The sequence below is a fragment of the Coccinella septempunctata genome, chromosome 2, assembly GCF_907165205.1.
Source record: "Coccinella septempunctata chromosome 2, icCocSept1.1, whole genome shotgun sequence".
NCBI classification, from domain to species: domain Eukaryota; kingdom Metazoa; phylum Arthropoda; class Insecta; order Coleoptera; family Coccinellidae; genus Coccinella; species Coccinella septempunctata.
Window position 1 is genome coordinate 22,418,675 of NC_058190.1, and position 23,509 is coordinate 22,442,183.

General features: G+C 41.9%; 1 protein-coding gene and 1 long non-coding RNA gene across 2 annotated transcripts; one reads left to right on the forward strand and one right to left on the reverse strand.

Moving 5' to 3' along the window:
- Positions 1 to 6,513: 6,513 nt before the first annotated feature.
- On the reverse strand, positions 6,514 to 7,504 carry LOC123308441. Its single transcript, XR_006537122.1, has 3 exons — positions 7,349 to 7,504; positions 6,742 to 6,909; positions 6,514 to 6,543 (listed from the first exon to the last, which is right to left on the reverse strand). It is a non-coding gene; the product is annotated as an uncharacterized LOC123308441 (long non-coding RNA).
- A 5,137-nt stretch (positions 7,505 to 12,641) lies between these two features.
- On the forward strand, positions 12,642 to 13,268 carry LOC123307056 (DNA-binding protein HEXBP-like). The gene has a single exon (XM_044889259.1). The coding sequence runs from the start codon at positions 12,642 to 12,644 to the stop codon at positions 13,266 to 13,268; it is 627 nt and encodes a 208-aa protein (XP_044745194.1).
- The last annotated feature ends 10,241 nt before the right edge of the window (positions 13,269 to 23,509 follow it).

Below are 23,509 nucleotides of genomic sequence, written 5' to 3' on the forward strand. Positions count from 1 at the left end.
CGGGAATTTAAATAATAGCCAGCTCGATAAGAGTTGAAAGAGTTAGTGTCACTCAGTCAGAAATTCTGCAGATATTGATACAATGTACGTTTTCGGAGAGCAACCGGCGATCGCCGGCCTATGTAATTGATTCCAATATCCGGTGATAAGGACTTCAGAACGGGTGAAAACGGTCATTCATGTAGATTAAGAAAGATTTATTAGTCTGGAGACCCTGAGAGGAAAACAGTTCTCAGAATTCGAAGTAGCCGAAATTTTCTTGTAACCACCCAGCTTGGGAACGCTGATTTTTCAACTCAGCAAGAATGATCGTCCAATGATTTCGATTTTGGGACGTTTTGGTACCACCCATAGCGTGGGAGAGAAAGACCGGGGAAAAATTACATCGGAAAAAGTTAGTCAGTCGGTCCGGGGACGTGATCTGAAAAATATCGAAAATATACCCCTTCGAGTCGGTACGGATAAGTAGAGAAGTTGTAATGAACCCCAGTTTTCTGAGGAAAATTGGAGTTCATTTTAGTGCATTTCTTTCGTTTTAAATTTCCGTCTTTGAAAATATTTTAATTCTCGAATATTCCGTACGTTCATTCCGACAGGCAGAGTAAATGTAAAAAACCGCTTATCTGTATTTCACGTTGTTTTTCTTACATGCCGCTGAAGATTTCGACGTTTTTCATCTGTTGATATGCGATAAACCGGAGCTGACGACGTTTTTCATTCTTGTCGCATTCTGGAATTTTCAGATTTTTACCGTGAGAGGGGATATGCCTATAAAAAGCAAATTTTCCCCCGCGACGGACACTTTTCGACTGTTACTTCAGTTCTTCGGCTGACTTTTGAATTTTACTTCAGTGCTTTCCTTTCGCTTGAGTATTTTCGATTTTTCGCTTTCTAACGTGGTGACTTCTTTCATAGATTCAGTTAATTTTCGGTATTTCTTTCGCCATTGAAGAATAATCATTTTGTGTTTGCATCAGTGCTTAGAGTTAATTTTTTTGTTTTTCTTTTAAATCCTTTGAGTTTCGAGTGCTTGAAACAAAGGAGGTAGGTCCCCGTCTGTACCGTTCAGTTTCTTTGTTAGACCTACGCCGTTACTTCCTTAACTTTGACACTGCTGTACTGTATCGTTTTCTGTTGTATTTTATCGTTCTTCACCCTGTTGCGCGAAATAGACATTTTCTTCGCTGTCAGTCATGGCGTGTTATAACCCTTGGGGCAGCGAATAAAAGTCTCGAACAGATCCGCCCTAGCCCTTGGGATACTGAAGGGAAAGTTCCGTCAACCCCCCTGTCCGCGTTTCGCGTCATAAGTGTTAAATCCGAAATCTCTTCTTTTCTGTCAGTCATGGCGTGCTATAACCCTTGGGGCAGAGAATAAGAGATACCGCCCGTGGTCAGTCAAATCCCGTAGTTGCGCTAAAAATAGACATTTTCTTCGTTGTCAGTCATGGCGTGTTATAACCCTTGGGGCAGCGAATAAAAGTCTCGAACAGATCCGCCCTTATTGTGTTTCATTCCCGGAGAAATACAACTACATACCGATACCGTATAGCAAGCCCTTAGCATTCGTCAGTTCTGGTTGGCGCATTTTTATTGAACCGTTAATTTTTCACTACACCCGGTATAAATTTCATAAAGTGCTCGTGACCGGATAAGATTTCCCGAATGTATTTTCACTGATAGAATCACTCATATTTTATATCACACATATCTCCCTTGTACATATAATTAGTTTCCGAAGGTGTGAATAAACTTTTACATAATTCGATTTTGACTTCTTCGTTGTCGCTACCACCCTAGACAACATCGAGCTCTGTCTCCGGCTAGCAGCTACTCTGGTAGGTTTGCTATTCTTCCTATTGAAAAGAATAGCTGGCGCTCGAGATTAAGGCTTCTCCGAGAAACGCACGTTACAAAAATGGCGCCCGAGCAGGGACCGTGCAAAATCCAGTAGGAAACAACAGAGGTGAGAAACATTAACCGGACAGTGAGTGAATTCCCGAAACAGTGAGTAAAACCTAAGAACAGTGAGTAACTATTTCTTGAACCGAGAACTGTGAAAAATAAACTTGATCTGTGTTTTATTACCTGCCACCCTGTATTGAACTGTTATACTGTGAATTGAATTGGACTATATTCTGAAAATTTTCCTATTGTTGAAACCTATTGGAAATTATTTAATTATTCCTTTTGCCGATTACTTATATTGAGTTGTTGAAAACGGAACTGTTGTTGCGCCTTAATATCAGTGAAAATTATTTCCGATTTCTTATTATTTCTGATTTATTGAATTGAACTGTTTTAATTTCGTATTGAAGGTGAGTGAATTTCCGAACATTGAAAATTTATTGTCACAATTGGTAAAATTTAATAGGTTTTATTTACCTATCGGTTTAATAGTGAATCACCTATTACCCTGTTGATAACTTGTCTACCTGCTTTTATTTTCTTTTGACCTGTACTGTTGAAACTTACCAATTATTTCTGATTTTTCTGAAAACTGAAATTCGATTATTGCGATTTATTTTCTGGATACTGAACGTGAAAAACTATTTGGAATTTAACCTGTGCATTCTGGTGCGATTCGAATTTCGGGAAATTTTCCGGACTATACGAAACGACTTGCGAGTGTGTGCGGTATTTCGCGAATATTTTCGAACTTTAGTGGGACTGATTGACAATTTTTTTTTCGAGTAACGTTGAACTTGTAAAATTTTTGGTGTGATACCTCAGGACTTAGATTATTTTAGTGCGCCGGGACTTGAACTTAGATTTTTTTTTCTGATACACCGGGACTTAGACTTTATTTACACCGATACCCACTTCGAACTTAAGTGAGTAGGTTAGCTAACGATTAACTCACCGGGTTGGACTTAGAACTTAAACAGATTGTGAAAGACATACCGAGTGTGAAAGATTAGTGCGTTCTGAATCGGACTTAGTTGAAAATAATATGTCGAACATGGATGTAAACCGGTTACTCAGTGATGAACTTACATACGAATTACAACTGAGAGGACAATCGATACCGGGTAGTGTGATGACTAAACGAAGTCTACTACGACAAGTACTTCAGTCTAATGAACCTCTATTACCCCCAACGTCATTGAATCCCGCCTCGGAGATTGAGATTTGCCAAAATAAACTCAGCGATTTGGTGGAATCCCTTCAGAACTTCAATCATGAGAATGCAGCTAACGAATTTTCGCGAATTTACACCCGATTAATACACATTCAAGGAAGGCTGGACTTTATTGTTACTGCAGACACAACACAGTTACAACTGGTTGGACAAATGAAGGCAACTACTGCTAAGGCATTGGAAACACTGGAGGAGCTACGTAAAAAGAGCAATCGTGAACAGCTGCAGACATCTAACCGACATCAGAAGTCTCTCTTGGATGTGGAGGTGCCCAGTTCACCTGGAGTGTCACCGATCCAACCGGAGAGGATGTCAAGGGTCGAAACATCACTTATCGACTTGGGAGATGGTGTCGATCCTCCTGTAGCAGTGGATGTCTCACGTACTGGTACACCTGTAAGGAATCCAACATTAGAACAGGTCATGAATGAGACAAGACAGACATGTACAGCATTACTGCGACAGTTACCAGCGATACCTCTCACACAGTCACAGGACTGTGAGACAACAACACCTGAATGTCCGACACAGGGTAGATGGATTAATTCTATACGAAGGGTGTCTTTTCCACACTTACCTGAACCTTGGATAAGTTCTGACCGACCAGTCATCACAACACCTGCCAGATCAGAACCGGAGCCCCGATCAACAATACCGACTGTCCCTGTACACAAGTGGAACATTTCCTTTGATGGCACTGGAAGTGTGACCGGATTCCTTGAGGAAGTGGAGAGGCTGGCTGAATCCCGTAAAGTGTCCTTGGAACAAGTTTTTGAATCAGTTTATGAATTACTACGAAAGGATGCAAGGGATTGGTTTATTCCCAGGAGGGGTACTTTCGAGGACTGGGAGGATTTCAGCAACCAACTGAAAGAAGCGTTTCTGCCTGTTAACTATGAGGAGAATCTGTTGGAGGAAATAAAAAGACGAACACAAGGACCTGAAGAAAAGCTGCTCCCGGATGCAGAACTTATTCCAGAAGCTCACCTATACAAAACCATCCGAGGTGGAGCAGATCCGACTTATCCGACAAAGGTTGATTCCGCCCTTACAACAGGCCTTGGCCTTCCAGGAGACCAAGACGTATGATGAACTTCTCCGTAAGGGAAAAGTTTTTGAACTGGTCCAGTGGCAGATGAGCCAGTACACCAGGCCACCCTCAAAACCAGGTTTCGTGGAGGAACCTCACCTAACGTACACTCCCCGTCAACTGAACCGATATCAGGCGAGTTTTTCTGTGGATACCGGAGAACAGGTTCATCAAACAACTGATCACAGGGAATCAGCCCCGCCGACGCAAGCCAACCAGACACGACTTTCTCCGCAGGGGGAAAGCCGTCCAAAGTCACACCGATCCAGAGAGTCAATAGTCCGGCAACAGGAATCACACCGTCCAATTCCTGGAGACAGGTCCGAAGGTAGATCCGGAACTTCAACACCGCCACCCCGCCGTCGAGCCGAAAATAGCCACGCTGACCGGACCGAATCATCATCAGGGAGGAGAGTGTCCTTCCAGACACAGTGTTTCCGATGTGGTGGATATGGCCACATGCGTCGAGAATGTCGCAGGCCACCGAAAATATTCTGTTCTCGATGCCAGAGGGAGAACATTCTCTCACGAGATTGTCCCTGCCGTCCGGAAAACTAGACGGAGGTATGGAGAAGGAGTCGACCATATCTCCCAACACACTGACTCCCATAACATCGACCGCCTGGAATGATAACCGACCGCTTGTCGAAGTTAAGATAGCCGGAGAGCACTACAAAGCATTAATTGACACGGGAGCCACGAAAAGTTTCGTAAGTCGGAAAGTGGCAAGACAGTGTGAAAGCAAGGGAATCACCGGACAACATGTTGAGAATGGTTTCGTGGTGGTTGCAAATGGTCAACCCACGACAACACCCAAACTCTACACTACCGCTGTTCACCTGGCTGATTATTCCTTGACCGACGTAAAATTTCTGTTGGTGCCTGATTTACCAGTTGACCTCATTCTAGGAATGGACGTATTAGGAAGGTTCAATTTTTCCATTAACCTCAGTACCGCGGACTGTTACCTGAAAGGTCGACTGATTGCCAAACCAACACCGAAAATTCAAGAAGCTGTTGAAGTGCAGGGCCGGAGAAAATCCTTGAAAACATCTGCGGCCAACCCGTAACCTAAACCGTTACCGTCCGTAGATTCCGTATACCTGGCCGAGACAGAAACAACCCAATGCAGATGGTACAACAAAAAGTTACAGGAGGTGGAAAAGGACCCAGCAAATTTTCCTGACTACGCCGTTGAAAATGGAAAGCGACATTTCTGGGACTCATCCGACTTCACAGAAGATGGAACCGGCCAACCCTGGAAACTCTGTGTACCATCCGAACAGCGAACAGAAGTACTGCAGGAAAACCACGACTCAGAACTAGCAGGTCACATGGGGATTGCCAAGACGATTGCACGGATAGTCAGAAATTATTACTGGCCAGGGATGTTTAGAGACATTGCGAAATACGTGAGGAACTGCACATCGTGCCAAAAGTACAAAGTTTCGCAACAGAAAACCCCTGGTAAGATGCAACCACACCGAATGGCGGATGCGCCGTTCAAAGAAGTATCCACGGACATAGTTGGACCATTGCCACGATCAAAAAAGGGAAACTCCTACATCGTGGTAATGCAAGACCGGTTCACAAAGTGGGTAGAGTGTCGTCCGTTGCGGAAAGCTACCGCCAAAACTGTTTATTCGGCCCTCTACGAACAAGTCATACTGAAATACGGTTGCCCAAAACTAGTAATATCCGACAATGGAGTACAATTCGACAGCAGGCTATTCAAGAACAGTCTCCGAGAGCTGAACATCGCTCACCGTTTCACACCACCGTATACTCCTCAGTGCAATCCTGTAGAAAGAGCTAACCGTACCCTGAAGACCATGATAGCACAGTTTTGTGAAGCCGATCAAAGAACCTGGGATGAAAAGATAGGAGAGTTAACGTTTGCCATCAACACCGCTAAACAGGAGTCTACTGGATTTACACCGGCATTTTTAAATTATGGAAGGGAACTAGAAGTCCCGAGGGCGATTTATTCGACAAACCCCCACAATGAAGGAATGAACGGAGAATCCAACCGTACAGAAGAAGGAAACAGAGACATGACTTACCGTACTCAACAGATCAAACATCTCCAGGAGACTTATGAGTTCGTCCGTACCAAACTGTACCGTGCCTTCCAACAACAGGCTCACCACTACAATCTTCGACGAAGAGAAATCCGATACCATGTGGGAGATAAAGTTCTACGCCGGGACCGTCCTTTATCCTCGGCCGTTGACAGTTTCGCCGCCAAGTTGGCTCCGAAGTTTTCCGGACCGTTTACCGTCGTTAAAATTGTTTCACCTGTCGTCTATGACCTGAAAGATACAGAGGGTAGAAAAATCACTAACATACACATTAAAGATTTAAAACCATTTCATGCATAATATATATTATTGTCATGATCCGTTAACCGTTCTATAGAAATAACCTCTGAAAGGTGGAAATCCGTTATTTTTCCGTTACCGAATATATATATTTTTTCGTTACCGATTATATTATTATTTTCCGTTTACCTGTTTATCTGAATAACTGTAGTTGCTCGATCAACCAGAACCAGTGCATCCAGACAGTCTATCTCCAAGAATCAGCAGATAGAACCACCCCGGAAGAAGTTGAACAAGTTCCGCATGTTAGCCAGTAGGGACTTGGCCCTCTGTACCTGTCCAAGAAACCAAGGCCACCTGTAAGAAGAAATCTCGTAAATCTGAAGCCCGTTATTAAGCATAATTATAACCAACTACACCGTCACAATTCCATTCAAATTCCGTACAGGCACCACCGTTGACCGAAATACCGTATCTACAGATTTTCATCCGTTCAGCATGCAATTATCAATCAAACCTGTTAAAACTGTCCGAAAAATCTGTTACTTATGTAAGGAATACCAATAAAGGATACTGTTTCACCTTGCAACTGAGTATATCCGTCTATTAATCCAATAGATCTAACCAATTTCTGTCCTGAACCGAATCGAAATTATTGTACCGTCAATTTAACACTGTTTACCTGAAGAAAACACCGTCTACCTGAAAACAGAATACAGAGAAAAACCGTTCTAAGCAGAAAAGTGGACCACGAGGAACGATGAAGATCGGAGAATTATTGTTAGAAATTACCCACCTGCAAGTCTCATACCGGATCCGAGAGTCTCAACGTCCGTACAGCCGGGTCAGACCAGTCCATTGCGCCCCACGTACCGGAGGTTTTCCACCTGTTGCAGCTCCCACGAATCCTGGGTAACCTACAAAACCACGATGGAATTCAAACACCCGCCAAACACAGTTAAATTAGGTACTCACCGAAGGGATGAAGCATGGCACGCTTCCGACCAGCGATGAAGATGAATTTCCACATAGAGAGGGAGGATTTTCCACTGTTATACACCATTTATCCACGGAACGCTGAACAAAGTTCTTTGACAAGATGGCGGAGACCTGCGCCGAAATGACTGACGCTGACGTTTCTGCGTGCGCATTGGAACTACCATTCCAACCATAGAGAGGATAAGTACTTGATCGAGTTGCAAACTGGTCACGAGTATATCAGTGGCGCGCGCGAAAGTAAGGTCATTATTTCTAGGGATAGATAGAGTCGTGAAATTAAACTCACTATTTCATCGTAAGTTAATTTCTTCCGAGCTGAGGAGGGTGTAATGAACCCCAGTTTTCTGAGGAAAATTGGAGTTCATTTTAGTGCATTTCTTTCGTTTGAAATTTCCGTCTTTGAAAATATTTTAATTCTCGAATATTCCGTACGTTCATTCCGACAGGCAGAGTAAATGTAAAAAACCGCTTATCTGTATTTCACGTTGTTTTTCTTACATGCCGCTGAAGATTTCGACGTTTTTCATCTGTTGATATGCGATAAACCGGAGCTGACGACGTTTTTCATTCTTGTCGCATTCTGGAATTTTCAGATTTTTACCGTGAGAGGGGATATGCCTATAAAAAGCAAATTTTCCCCCGCGACTGTTACTTCAGTTCTTCGGCTGACTTTTGAATTTTACTTCAGTGCTTTCCTTTCGCTTGAGTATTTTCGATTTTTCGCTTTCTAACGTGGTGACTTCTTTCATAGATTCAGTTAATTTTCGGTATTTCTTTCGCCATTGAAGAATAATCATTTTGTGTTTGCATCAGTGCTTAGAGTTAATTTTTTTGTTTTTCTTTTAAATCCTTTGAGTTTCGAGTGCTTGAAACAAAGGGGGTAGGTCCCCGTCTGTACCGTTCAGTTTCTTTGTTAGACCTACGCCGTTACTTCCTTAACTTTGACACTGCTGTACTGTATTGTTTTCTGTTGTATTTTATCGTTCTTTACCCTGTTGCGCGTAATAGACATTTTCTTCGCTGTCAGTCATGGCGTGTTATAACCCTTGGGGCAGCGAATAAAAGTCTCGAACAGATCCGCCCTAGCCCTTGGGGTACTGAAGGGAAAGTTCCGTCAACCCCCCTGTCCGCGTTTCGCGTCATAAGTGTTAAATCCGAAATCTCTTCTTTTCTGTCAGTCATGGCGTGCTATAACCCTTGGGGCAGAGAATAAGAGATACCGCCCGTGGTCAGTGAAATCCCGTAGTTGCGCTAAAAATAGACATTTTCTTCGCTGTCAGTCATGGCGTGTTATAACCTTTGGGGCAGCGAATAAAAGTCTCGAACAGATCCGCCCTTATTGTGTTTCATTCCCGGAGAAATACAACTACATACCGATACCGTATAGCAAGCCCTTAGCATTCGTCAGTTCTGGTTGGCGCACTTTTATTGAACCGTTAATTTTTCACTACACCCGGTATAAATTTCATAAAGTGCTCGTGACCGGATAAGATTTCCCGAATGTATTTTCACTGATAGAATCACTCATATTTTATATCACACATATCTCCCTTGTACATATAATTAGTTTCCGAAGGTGTGAATAAACTTTTACATAATTCGATTTTGACTTCTTCGTTGTCGCTACCATCCTAGACAACATCGAGCTCTGTCTCCGGCTAGCAGCTACTCTGGTAGGTTTGCTATTCTTCCTATTGAAAAGAATAGCTGGCGCTCGAGATTAAGGCTTCTCCGAGAAACGCACGTTACAAAGTTATAAATCTTTTGTAGAGTCAGTCAGTAAAGAAAAAGTAAAGGGACTTAGAACAATCAGGTTTTCACGAAGTAAGAGAAAAAGTCTAGGTAGATCACGGAATAGAATCGGAGACTCGGTCGGCTCATAGATATTTGGAAAAGTTCAGAGTAAAGAAAAGTCCAGTCCTTTGTTTTTGTTGATTTTGTTCAAGTAGAAACGGAATATCGGGAATTAGGTAGTTGAAGAAATTTGGAAATAATTTGAAGTTAAAGTCAGTTTATCGGAAGGCAGTAAAGTAACATTCGAGGAGTGATCGTTAATTTTCTTGATTCGTAGTAAGACCAGATATAAACTTGTGTTGAAATTTTTAGACAGGGAAACTTAAAGCGAAAAACGTTTGCGACGGAAAAGTGCGGGAAGTTCGGTTGAGTGTAAAGAATTCGCCGATAAGTGCGGGTAAAGTCTGGTGTCGAAAAGTTTTCATCGGCAGCGTCAGCCAAACAGCAGTCGCAGAAAAAGGTAGAAAGTTCCAATTTTTATTCGTCCAGAGTCTTGAAAGCTCCTCTAAAATTCATTGATAAAGTATTGATTTATTATTGAGCGCTAAGTTGGGAAGTTGAATTTTAACCCAAGATTTTGGTTATGAAAGTATGTTTTATTGTTTTGCGCTTATTTGCATGTGTTTAAGAAATTGAAGATTTTTGTTGGTCGTCTTCGACCGAGTACGTATTTGTAGAGAAGTTCCAATTTTATTTTTCCAATAGATTTAATTGTTAAAGTTTTTCATGAGTTTCATTTAAACATCTCCCCAGAAATAATAATATTCAACTTCAAGACCTGTCCTTCGTGCGACGGGCCGGATCCTCATTATTTTTCCCCTTTCGAGGGCCTTCAATTTGTGTACTTAACATCTAAAAATAATTACCCCATGATCAGTGGAAAGCCGCTCTTCTACTGATCGAGATACGGAGTGCATTATTACACTGGTGACAGCGGTGGGATTTAAGTTGATTTTTCTGGGGTAGAATACCAAAATTGTTTTATTTGAGAATTTGATTTTTAAAGTTTTAGTTGTTCTGGAGTGAGTCGAGATAAAATCCAATAATTCAATCGGAGCCATTGTAGAAGTATTGAGAGAATTTTGTTTTAAGAATTTTTGGGGTTTATTAAGGGTTGATTGATGGATTTACTTGCGATTATATCAATGAATTTGAGGACTTTCGGATGAAGGAACTCTGAGTTATTTCTATTGCCAAGAATAATTTCATTTTGCGTCGATTTTTGTTTATTTCAAGAGAATAATCGGGTTATTTTGTGAAAAGTGATAAGTAGAGTTGTTAACAGAAATTTTTGTTTTCGTTGAAGTCTAGCTGCCGTGATATAAGAGAAAGTTGAGTAGAGTTGGATAAAAGTGCGTTAGTTGCTCTTCGTTGTAGTGGATCTGAATTTAATTTCAAAATCGGATAAGTTATCGAATTTTTAATCGGGAAATAGATGGAAAAACTTTTTGTGAAGAACATTGGTGCTCAATAATTTGTGGAAGATTTAATTAATCGATTGATGGAAACCTTGAGAAAAATTTAGAAAGTAGTTGATCAGAATTGAAGATTTGAGTTTAATTTTTCGCGATAATTTTATTGTTTTGAGGGTGCATTCTTGGCTAATAGTGAAAGATATTTTTTTTCATTGTTTTCAGGTGAATTATTTTTTTGAAGTGTATATTACTGTGTGTTTTGAAATTTTTGATTTTGCAGGAATTTGATGGTTTTGAAGTGAATAATTTTTGAAATTTTTTTTTGTTGAGTATCAATTACGTAGGATTTTGAACGCAAAAATGTGCGCGGATTTATTGAATTTAGACTTGTAGTTTATCGAAAAATTTTAGAAGAAAAGTCGTCAATCAAGTTATAATTCTTTGGCGTGTTTAATAATTCATTTTGTGTTTATCGGTGACTAGTCGAATGATCGGTAATTTTGTCACAAAAAGTGGGTTGGAGAATTAGTTAGTTTCATTCAAATTTTTTTTTCTTGCGAAATTAAAATCAATTTAGAAGAAGCAGATAAGAAAAATTGAGACGTTTTTAATGCTGTTTTATTAGAATTTTGAACACGGATTTAAGGAAATCATTTGAATTATTTTTTTTTTGTTTTTTCAATTTGGAGGCTAAAAAAAAATTTTGAATTTCGGTCATTTGAATTTCATTGTTTCAATTAAGGGAAATTTTGAATTTTGGTAATTTCAAATTAAGTGTCTTGATCAAATAAACGTCAGAATATTTCGGAATTTTAAGTCAGTTGGATGTAATATTTGGATCGGTTTGATTTACAGAATAATTCGGAAGGTTAGGACAAGATAGGGTTGCAGGTTTTTTTTTTCAGGACATTGTTTATTGAATTTTATTTTTGCTGTTGAGATATAATTTTTTTTCAGGGCGTTAATTATTTTGGGATCACAGTTGCGTTCAGGATAATATTTTTTTTTGGTGATATAATTTTTCTTTCAGGACATTAATTATTTTTGGGATCACAGTTGCGTTCAGGATAATATTTTTTTTTGGTGATATAATTTGTCTTTTAGGGCGTTTCCATATAAGGTTGATATATTTTGAATATAGAGAGTATTTGGCGTGTATAGTTTGATTAATTCTATCGGGTGTGCGCAGCGTATTTTGAGATTTTTGAAATAGGGATACTTGATCCATACTTTGAAATATCGTAAACCTGATATAATTGTTTTGTTTTGCTTGTTTAATTTGCGGAGATCGAAGATAGTTTTCGGATTTAATTGTTATTGAGGTTATTTACAAGGTTTTGAAAAATGTTGCCGGCGGCTAGTGCTGGTGCTACCACCCCTGCGGTGGCTGAGAAAGATGTTATGAGATTTCCGTTTATGTATTCGTTGGGGATGATTGCGACAACCCTTGATAGTTTTTCGGGAAAAGACGCGAAGCGGTACTTCGACAAATTAGAGTTGAGATCGAAATTGGACGGATGGAGTGAGGAAGAAACCCTTACTCTATTGAAATTAAAACTGATAGGCGCGGCGTACGAATATTTTAAGTCTGATGAGGCGTATGATAAATTGAAATACTCGGAATTGAAACAGCGGCTAATTTTAAAATTTACACCATCAAAATTGCCAGGGGAGAGTCAGTGGAATTTAAGTCGTTGTTTCCAGCGACATGATGAAGATGTTTCATCATTTTGTACTAGGCTGCGGATTTTAGGCGCGGAATTACTCCGGGAAGATTTGGGCGGAGCATCGCTAGACGAACAAGCGGGAATCAAAAAGAAAAATAAAGAGTTGATATTAAATCAGTTTAAAACAGGGTTGCGCAAAGACTTGATGAAAGATATGGGGGTAGCTTTATTAAGAGAAGAAAATCTAGATTTAGAAAAAGCGGAAGGACTGGTCATATTACAAGAGACCGCAACAATGATGATACAAGGAAGGACATCAAATATGAGGGTATCGGCGGTAGATGCAACGGAGGGATGTCAAAATTGCGGGAAAAAGGGGCACGACTCGAAGGATGAAAGGGGGAATATTAGAAAATTCGCAGAGACAAAGAAGAATACAGCGCAATGTTATTCTTGTGGTAGACCGGGTCATTTTGCGAGAGAGTGTAGGAATAATAACAGATCAGGGCAAAGGACGCAGGGAGGTTGTTATAGTTGCGGACAAAAGGGTCATTGGGCTAGGGATTGCCCAAGACAAAATCGACAGGGACGAGAGAATTTTTCGAAAAATAGAATACGGAGAACTACACCCCCAGGAAGAGGGGGTGAAGCAAATATGGCCTGGGGTCAACGTGAAAGCAAGGAAATAGGAAGAAATGATGATAAGGAAGGGGGGCGAAGTACGGGAGCTATTCCTAAACGATCGCCTCCATTTTCGAGGGGGTCTCAGTCGAGGAGACGAGAAGATTTAAACGGGGAGGGCCAAAATCCAACTGCCGGGATAGTGGCCGGAAATCTTTAAAAGGGCAGGTTTATTCGGGGATGCCAGGGGGGCATGTATATAAGGGGGAAAGTAAGAATCGTTCGGTAATGGTGATCCCGGAAGTGAATTCCGGAGGGTTAATTGATGCACCTCACATGATTAACTTAAATATAAATGGAAGGACGAGGCGTTGTTTGGTAGATACGGGAGCCGCGGTGACTCTTGTAAATAGGAGTATAATTCCAGAAGATGGAATAAATAGAGAGGAGGTCGACCATCGGTTGACGAGTGTAACAGGTCATAGTTTACGTACCTGGGGTACGGCCAATATTTTGGTGGGGCCTGTAGGAGGAAAATTAGGTACAACTTGGACGGCTATCTTGTGTGATGACTCTATGTTAGGGAACGTCCAAGTTATTTTAGGGAGAGATTTTCTCAGTGCAAATGAGGCACTTATTAGTTATGAAGGGGAGCCGTCCGTTATGATGTGGGGTAGGAGATTCGAATTTTTGAATAAAAGGGATATAGAAAGCGAATTATGTGCGGAAGATGAAGATAGTAAGGGATTTACCGGAACGATTCAAGTCAACGGAAACTTCAGGGAAGTTGTTCGTAGGAAAACCGGATTTGAGAGGAACGCAGGGAAAACTGTACTGGAGGATAATGTCAAAAGTGACACAAATGGGGAACGGTTAAGGGAACCGAAGGACAATGTGGAAATTAGGGCATAGTTTAAGGAGTCCGGTACGCAGACGGAGAATTTCGAAGGTATAAAGCCAAAGGTGAAATTATTTAAGGATGCCAGTGTCCAAGTGGGAGTTAAGGGTAAAACGGAAAATGAACAGAATAACAAGGGAATCGTTGACGGAATTGATAGGACAGTCGGTACAGGAACAGGTGGTTGGGTCCTGCCAGCTAGTTCCGCGGTAGGACTTGCGGAAGGAATTCAAGAGGATTTAGGAATTCGTAATGAAAAATTCAAGGGGAGACCGGAACAGGACTTGGAAATAATACTTCCAAATAAAAATATTAGGAATTTTGGAAATGGACCGAGAAATACGGAAATGGCTGGGAATAACACTGGGTACCAACGTGAAAAGTGGTCAGGGAATAGCGAACGCGTGCCAAGGACGGTCGCGACGAAGGAATGCCAGTTGGCAGAATCGAATATGGGAATAATCGATAACGTAGAGCAGATGATCGACGTAGATCAGGGGCGTAACTGGGAAACTGATGCTTGCCATGAACAAAGGAGTTGCATGGAAGGAACTGGGAAGGAAATTCGGAAGAATTTAAAAATTAGTACCGGTTATACTAGGAAGAAACAGAGAGATGAGGATGATAACAGGGAACAAGGAAAAAGGTGCAAAGAGAAGTTTACTGAAATAGTAGTGGATACGAATGAAGTGGAGTATCAAGGGGAAAATAGACCCAGGGGGTCGAAATCAAGTAAACGAGTATCATGGGACGTCAATACAGAGGAAGATCAGATGTTGGAATTTAGGGTAGGAGACTTGGTATATTTCAAGGAGGTATCTGAAAAATTGGGAAAGAAATGGTTAGGGCCATACAGGATCAAGGAAGTGTTTGATTCGGTAACCTGTAGGATACGAAAATGTGGGGGATGGGAGAGCAGAATTGTTCGAGTAAACAGGCTGAAGCCTTATGTCGCAAAGGTTCAGAAAAAGCACCCTGACAAACATTTGTCAGGAAGAGAGGAAAGATTTGAGGATTTTAGTGAGACAGATTCGGAAATAGAGAAACCTCGGAGGTTTCATCCGATAATGGTTCCACAGGGGTATGGGAGACATACACGGAATTCAGACACGGGATTAGAGAGCAATGATGAGGAGGAGGTAATGGAGACCGATAGAGAGGAAGCAGAAAGGGTGGTAAGGAGGTCTACCAGGATTAGGCGTCCCCCAGATAGATGGAGCCCAACCTAATCAGATAGGAGATCAGGGTAGCGGCAGGAAAATCTGTGGGATTGACCTGTCAGGAGAAGTGAATCGACTCCTGCCCTTTCGCAGATTCCAGGGGCTCTCACTGACCCGGAGAGTCACAACCTGAAAAGGGTCTTCTTCTTCTTTTTCCCTGGGTAGTGGCAGGACATTTCGACTGATAGTCCTGAAAAAGGAATAATCGACCTTTCCCATTCCACAGATTATAAGTAGAATAACAAGGAGGTCCGGTAATAATGACTTATAGTAAGGGAAATGAACGGTATAAAGATGGGTTTCTTTAATTTTTTTGGGTCAGATGGGCGCCAGGGTTGAGTATCATAACGAATTGATCTCCCGAGAAACCCTTGATTATTATATAGCAGTTGGTTCATTTTCGTTTAGATTGAAATCGTTGAAGTTTAAGGTTGTTTGCTGTATTAAATATGAGAAGTTTTGAAAGAGACACTGTAGAGTTGAAGTATTTTGAGTTAATTTGGACCTATAGTCATTATAAGGTGATAGATTTTCATAGGAGCCATGTCATTTCGGTTGTGTTAGGAGCTTCATGTTGGAAGTTAGATTAACGATATAGGGGTTAATTTTGATTTGCTGATGGATGATTTTAAATATCATCCATAAAGAATATCGGGAACAGATGGGATGATAGAAATAATCCTTGTCGAAAAAGGACTATGAAGAAGCGTTGTGGTCACCCTTTAATGTGAGCACAACGTTCTGCATGCTATTTCATAAGATTTGAGTTTTATTTAGGTATATGATAGGTATTTTTATGATTATTGTTTTCTCCATGATTGAATTGCATGCTCATGGGAGATGAATTGTTTTGTACGATTTTGCATGTGTGGTTTTATTTTGTTGTTCTTGTATTTAGTCGATAAGTTGGTTTCGGTCAATCAATATCCAAAAGGAGGTATCTTTGAAACACAATCCATGGCAGATTTTCAACCAGAAGGAAGGTATAATCATCAGGTCATCATCAGTGGAATAGCCTCTGAACGGTGGTTAACCTTAGTTACCAGGTGGCGACGGCGATAGTATACCATGGTGCGGAAAACCGAATATTGCGGCTATTTCATTAGAAATGTTAAGAATCTTCATGAACTCGAAAAGTTGTGCGTGAAAGAATAAGAAAGAAGAAATGAGAGACATTTAACTCAATATGTGAACGTGTGCGTACGAGGGTGTTCTGAACTGATCAAGTGCGGTCTATGGAACGATGTCGGTCCGTATACAAGGCTCGAAATTTATCATCCAGAAGTAGACGTAATCGTCATCAGTAGAACGACGATGGTTCAGCTTAAAAAGGTTCTTCGAGAGATATGAGTGGAAGGCAACCAGAAGAGAATTATATTAGAGACGACGGGACATAGACGGCCCACTACATACTTCGACAATCGAGAAGGTATGGAATAAGCTCACCAAACTGCGATTAATCAAATGCATCACTCAGTAAAGAATGTTTTCAACTTATGGGAGACGAATAACGGCGTTAAAGTTCGAGCAAATCCGACGTCGAAAGTACGCTACCAAAAACAAATCGAGCAATATCCAGGGTTACACCCAATTTCACCAATAGTGATACCACACTGGACTGAGAGACATAGCCCGTAAACGATGCGCCGAATAAATGTTCCGCGTCAACAAGGTCGAACTGAGTTTGTGTTTTCATAACCCAGATGATCATACGATATGGACATTAGCACGGGTTGAACAGTGGCGTTCCGTGTAAAGAAACTTTCCACCTGAGGTAACTTTTGGTTTTTCACCTGAAGAGTTATTCCATATGATTCCGAGGATATATATATGGTTGTGTGAGAACGATGCGAGAGGATGGCAGGAAGCGTAGCAACCAGGGGACTAAGCGGAAAGTGTGCGCGAAAGTGAAATAGCAATTCCGTAAAGTGAAAAGGACTCCATGCTGGAGATAGTGGGGTGTTTTGGGGAACTGCTAGAAGGGATGAAAAGACTGCTTGATTAAATAATTGTAGCGCAGCATTGTTGTTTTTGTTTATTTCATTTGTTTGAGGGTACCTCAGCTCTTTTAATTTTGTTAACACAGCTAAGAGGTACCGGAAGAGTTCTGAAATTTGCTTATATGTTGTGCGAAGAACATACCACCTTAGTCGTTTAAGAATAGTAGTAGTCTAAATAATGAGTAAGGAACTATGAATTGTGAGATAAATTCGATTATGCAACTTAAGTTTGTGAATGTTAGTTTTAGGAAAGAGTAAGATGATGGACTTTGGACGAATATATGATGATTTAGGAAAAGTTGTGGCATCCGATGCCAAAACTTTTTAAAAGAGAGGAGTATTGTAATAAATCGGAATAAGAGAATTCGAATTATTTTGAGATAATTGAAAAGAGGTATAGCTAGAATTTTTATACATTGTTGCAGCCGTGCTGCAGAGGCGATTTTTAGTTGGACATACGATACTTTGAGGCGCTTGAGATCAGACGGTATTAAGTCGCGGGAATTTAAATAATAGCCAGCTCGATAAGAGTTGAAAGAGTTAGTGTCACTCAGTCAGAAATTCTGCAGATATTGATACAATGTACGTTTTCGGAGAGCAACCGGCGATCGCCGGCCTATGTAATTGATTCCAATATCCGGTGATAAGGACTTCAGAACGGGTGAAAACGGTCAGTCATGTAAATTAAGAAAGATTTATTAGTCTGGAGACCCTGAGAGGAAAACAGTTCTCAGAATTCGAAGTAGCCGAAATTTTCTTGTAACCACCCAGCTTGGGAACGCTGATTTTTCAACTCAGCAAGAATGATCGTCCAATGATTTCGATTTTGGGACGTTTTGGTACCACCCATAGCGTGGGAGAGAAAGACCGGGGAAAAATTACATCGGAAAAAGTTAGTCAGTCGGTCCGGGGACGTGATCTGAAAAATATCGAAAATATACCCCTTCGAGTCGGTACGGATAAGTAGAGAAGTTGTAACGTGCGTTTCTCGGAGAAGCCTTTAATCTCGAGCGCCAGCTATTCTTTTCAATAGGAAGAATAGCAAACCTACCAGGGTAGCTGCTAGCCAGAGACAGAGCTCGGTGTTGTCTAGGGTAGTAGCGACAACGAAGAAGTCAAAATCGAATTATGTAAAAGTTTATTCACACCTTCGGAAACTAGTTATATGTACAAGGGAGATACGTGTGATATAAAATATGAGTGATTCTATCAGTGAAAATACATTCGGGAAATCTTATCCGGTCACGAGCACTTTATGAAATTTGTACCGGGTGTGGTGAAAAATTAACGGTTCAATAAAAATGCGCCAACCAGAACTGACGAATACTAAGGACTTGCTATACGGTATCGGTGTGTTGTTGTATTTCTCCGGGAATGAAACACAATAAGGGCGGGTCTGTTCGAGACTTTTATTCGCTGCCCCAAGGGTTGTAGCACACCATGATTGATAGCGAAGAAAATGTCTATTTTTAACGCAACTACGGGATTTCACTGACTACGTGCGGTATCTCTTATTCTCTGCCCCAAGGGTTATAGCACACCATGATTGACAGAAAAGAAGAGCTTTCGGATTTAACACTTATGACGCGGAACGCGGACAGGGTAAAGAACGATAAAATACAACAGGAAACGATACAGTACAGCAGTGTCAAAGTTAAAGAAGTAACGGCGTAGGTCTAACAAAGAAACTGAACGGTACAGACGGGGACCTACCTCCTTTGTTTCAAGCACTCGAAACTCAAAGGATTTAAAAGAAAAACTAAAAAATTAACTCTAAGCACTGATGCAAATAACACAAAATGATTATTCTTCAACGGCGAAAGAATACCGAAAATTAACTGAATTTATAACAGAAGTTAGAAACCACGTTAGAAAGCGAAATGTACTCAAGTGAAAGGAAAGCACTGAAGTAAAATTCAAAAGTCATCCGAAGAACTGAAGTAACAGTCGAAAAGTCGAAAAGTGACCGTCGCGGGGGAAAATTTGCTTTTATAGGCATATCCCCTCTCACGGTAAAAATCTGAAAATTCCAGAATGCGACAAGAATGAAAAACGTCGTCAGCTCCGGTTTATCGCATATCAACAGATGAAAAACGTCGAAATCTTCAGCGGCATGTAAGAAAAACAACGTGAAATACAGACAAGCGGTTTTTTACATTTAATCTGCCTGTCGGAATGAACGTACGGAATATTCGGGAATTAAAATATTTTCAAAGACGGAAATTTAAAACGAAAGAAAATGCACTAAGATGAACTCCAATTTTCCTCAGAAAACTGGGGTTCATCACACCCCCTCCATCTCGGAAGAAATTAACTTACGATGAAATAGTGAGTTTAATTTCACGACTCTATCTACCCCTAGAAATAATGACCTTACTTTCGCGCGCGCCACCTATAAATGCACGTGACCAGATCACAAGTACAGATTACAGAGTAGAACTTATCACAAGTACCTATTCCTCTCTATGGTTGGCAAGGGTAGTTCCAATGCGCACGCAGAAATGTCAGCGTCAGTCACCTCGGCGCAGGTCTCCGCCATCTTGTCAAGAACTTTGTTCAGCGTTCCGTGGATAAATGGTGTATAATAGTGGAAAATCTTCTTTCTCTATGTGGAAATCGCTGGTCGGAAACGTGCCATGTTTCATCCCTCCGGTGAGTACCTAATTTAACTGTGTTTGGCGGGTGTTTGAATTCCATCGTGGTTTTGTAGGTTACCCAGGATTCGTGGGAGCTGCAACAGGTGGAAAACCTCCGGTACGTGGGGCGCAATGGACGGGTCTGCCCCTTTCGACCTGGTTACACGGACGTTGGGACTCTCGGAGCCGGTATTAGACTTGCAGTTGGGTAATTTCTAACAATAAATTCTCTGATCTTCATCGTTCCTCGTGGTCCACTTTTCTTCCTGGAGCGGTTTTCCTCTGCTTTCTGTTTTCAGGTAGACGGTGTTTTCTTCAGGTAAACAGTGTTAAATTGACGGTACAATAGTTTCGATTCGGTTCAGGACAGAAATTGGTCAGATGCACTTGATTAATAGACGGATACACTCAGTTGAAATGCGAAACAGCATCCTTCACTAATATTCCCCACATAAGTAACAGATTTTTCGGACAGTTTTGATATTTAATTGCATGCTGAACGGACGAAAATCTGCAGACACAACATTTCGGTCAACGGCGGTGCATGTACGGAATTTGAACGGAATTGTGACGGTGTAGTCGGTCATAACCATGCTGAATAAGGCACTTCAGATTTACGAGATTTCTCCTTGCAGGTAGCTTCGGCTTCTTGGACAGACACAAAGGGCTAACTCCCTACTGGTTGACATGCGGAACTTGTTCAACTTCTTTCGGGGTGGTGTTACCCGCTGGCTCTTGGAGATAGATTGTCTGGATGCGCTGGTTCTGGTTGGTTGAGCAACTACAGTTATTCAGATAAACAGGTAAACGGAAAATAATAATATAATCGGTAACGGAAAAACAGATTTCCTCCTTTCAGAGGTTATTTCTATAGAACGGTTAACGGATCATGACAATAATATATATTATGCATGAAATGGTTTTAAATCTTTAATGTGTATGTTAGTGATTTTTCTACCCTCTGTATCTTTCAGGTCATAGACGACAGGTGAAACGACTTTAACAACGGTGAACGGACCGGAAAACTTCGGAGCCAACTTGGCGGCGAAACTGTCAACGGCCGAGGATAAAGGACGGTCCCGGCGTAGAACTTTATCTCCCACATGGTATCGGACTTCTCTTCGTCGAAGATTGTAGTGGTGAGCCTGTTGCTGGAAGGCACGGTATAGTTTAGTACGGACGAACTCATAAGCCTCCTGGAGATGTTTGATCTGTTGAGTACGGTAAGTCATGTCTCTGTTTTCTTCTTCTGTACGGTTGGATTCTCCGTTCATTTCATTATTGTGGGGGTTTGTCGAATAAATCGCCCTCGGGACTTCTAGTTCCCTTCCATAATTTAAAAATGCCGGTGTAAATCCAGTAGACTCCTGTTTAGCGGTGTTGATGGCAAACGTTAACTCTCCTATCTTTTCATCCCAGGTTCGTTGATCGGCTTCACAAAACTGTGCTATCATGGTCTTTAGGGTACGGTTAGCTCTTTCTACAGGGTTGCACTGAGGAGTATACGGTGGTGTAAAACGGTGAGCGATGTTCAGCTCTCGGAGACTGTTCTTGAATAGTCTGCTGTCGAATTGTACTCCATTGTCGGATATTACTAGTTTTGGGCAACCGTATTTTAGTATGACTTGTTCGTAGAGGGCCGAATAAACAGTTTTGGTGGTGGCTTTCCGCAACGGACGACACTCTACCCACTTTGTGAACCGGTCTTGCATTACCACGATGTAGGAGTTTCCCTTTTTTGACCGTGGCAATGGTCCAACTATGTCCGTGGATACTTCTTTGAACGGCGCATCCGCCATTCGGTGTGGTTGCATCTTCCCAGGGGTTTTCTGTTGCGAAACTTTGTACTTTTGGCACGATGTGCAGTTCCTCACGTATTTCGCAATGTCTCTAAACATCCCTGGCCAGTAATAATTTCTGGCTATCCGTGCAATCGTCTTGGCAATCCCCATGTGACCTGCTAGCTCTGAGTCGTGGTTTTCCTGCAGTACTTCTGTTCGCTGTTCGGATGGTACACAGAGTTTCCAGGGTTGGCCGGTTCCATCTTCTGTGAAGTCGGATGAGTCCCAGAAATGTCGCAACAGTTTTCCATTTTCAACGGCGTAGTCAGGAAAATTTGCTGGGTCTTTTTCCACCTCCTGTAACTTTTTGTTGTACCATTTGCACTGGGTTGTTTCTATCTCGGACAAACATACGGAATCTAGGGACGGCAACGGGTTTCGGGACAGGCTGTCGGCTACTTTGTTCATCGATCCTTTACGGTACTGGACTTCGAAGTCGAATTGCTGAAGGAAAACGGCCCATCGAGCAATTCTTCCGGACGGTGACTTGATGGAGTTAAGCCATTTTAGACTCATGTGATCGGAAATTACTGTGAAATGGAATCCTTCTAGGTACGGTCGCAGTTTCTCTATGGAAAATACTATGGCGAGACATTCCTTTTCTGAGACGGAGTAATTTTTCTCTGCGGGGTTTAATGTTCGGCTCACATAGGCGATTACTCTCTCCTCTCTATCGATCACTTGTGTTAGGGCACCTCCAAGGCCCATGTCACTGGCGTCAGTTTGCAGAACGAACGGTTGGGTGAAGTCTGGACAAGCCAGTATCGGAGATTCTGTGAGTTTTTGTTTCAGAAGCTCGAAGGCCTTCTGCTGGTCTTCTCCCCATTTCCAACGGTGTTTCTTCTGCAGCAATCGAGTCAATGGAGAAACTAAATCGGAGAAGTTCTCTATGAAACGACGGTACCAGCTGGCAACTCCAAGAAATCGACGCAGTTCTCGGACGGTTTTCGGTATTGGCAAAGACACTATTGAAGAAACTTTGTCGGGATCGGTACAGATGCCATCGGAGGTGACGACATGTCCAAGGTACTTTAGGGATTTTCGCACAAAGTCACACTTGTCGGGGTTGAGACGAAGATTGGCTTCTCTCAACCGTCGGAATACTTCTCTCAAGTTCTCCAGGTGTTCCTCGAAAGTTTCCCCCAGGACAACTATATCGTCCAGGTAAGCGAACGCTTCCGGTTCCATTTCGGGGCCAATGACGGTGTCTAGGAATCTCTGGAAGGTGGCTGGGCTTGCATGCAAACCGAACGGCATCACGGTGAACTGGAATAGTCCCCTTCCCGGCACTGTGAAGGCAGTGATCGGACGGCTCTCCTTTGCTAATGGTATCTGCCAGTATCCTTGTTTTAGGTCCAGGGTGGAGATGTACTTCGCTTTTCGGAGTTTATCCAGAATCCCAGAAATGTACGGCAACGGGTATGCATCTTTCACAGACACTTGGTTAACAGCACGGAAGTCGATGCAGAAACGGTACTTTCCGTCTTTCTTCTTGACCAATACAACAGGTGAACTCCACGGTGACTTGGAGGGTTCAATCACTCCCTCAGCCAGCATACGGTCCACTTCCTGATTGAAGATCTCCTGCATTCTCGGATTTAGGGGTCGGTATCGTTGTTTGATCGGTTCGGTGCCCGGTTTCAGTTTGATCTTGTGTTCAATCAGGTCGGTTGTACCATACAGGTCTTCGAACTTCTTTAATTCCTCGGTCAGAAATGCCTCCAGCTCCTGTTTCTGAGATTCTGTCAGTTCCAACAGGTGTTCTTCGGCGGTGTGAACTTCTGCGGTGGTTTCGACGGGAGTCATCGGTTTTGAGATCAGTCGGCCTTCCAGGAAGCACTCGGCGGTACTGAGATTTACGGAAAA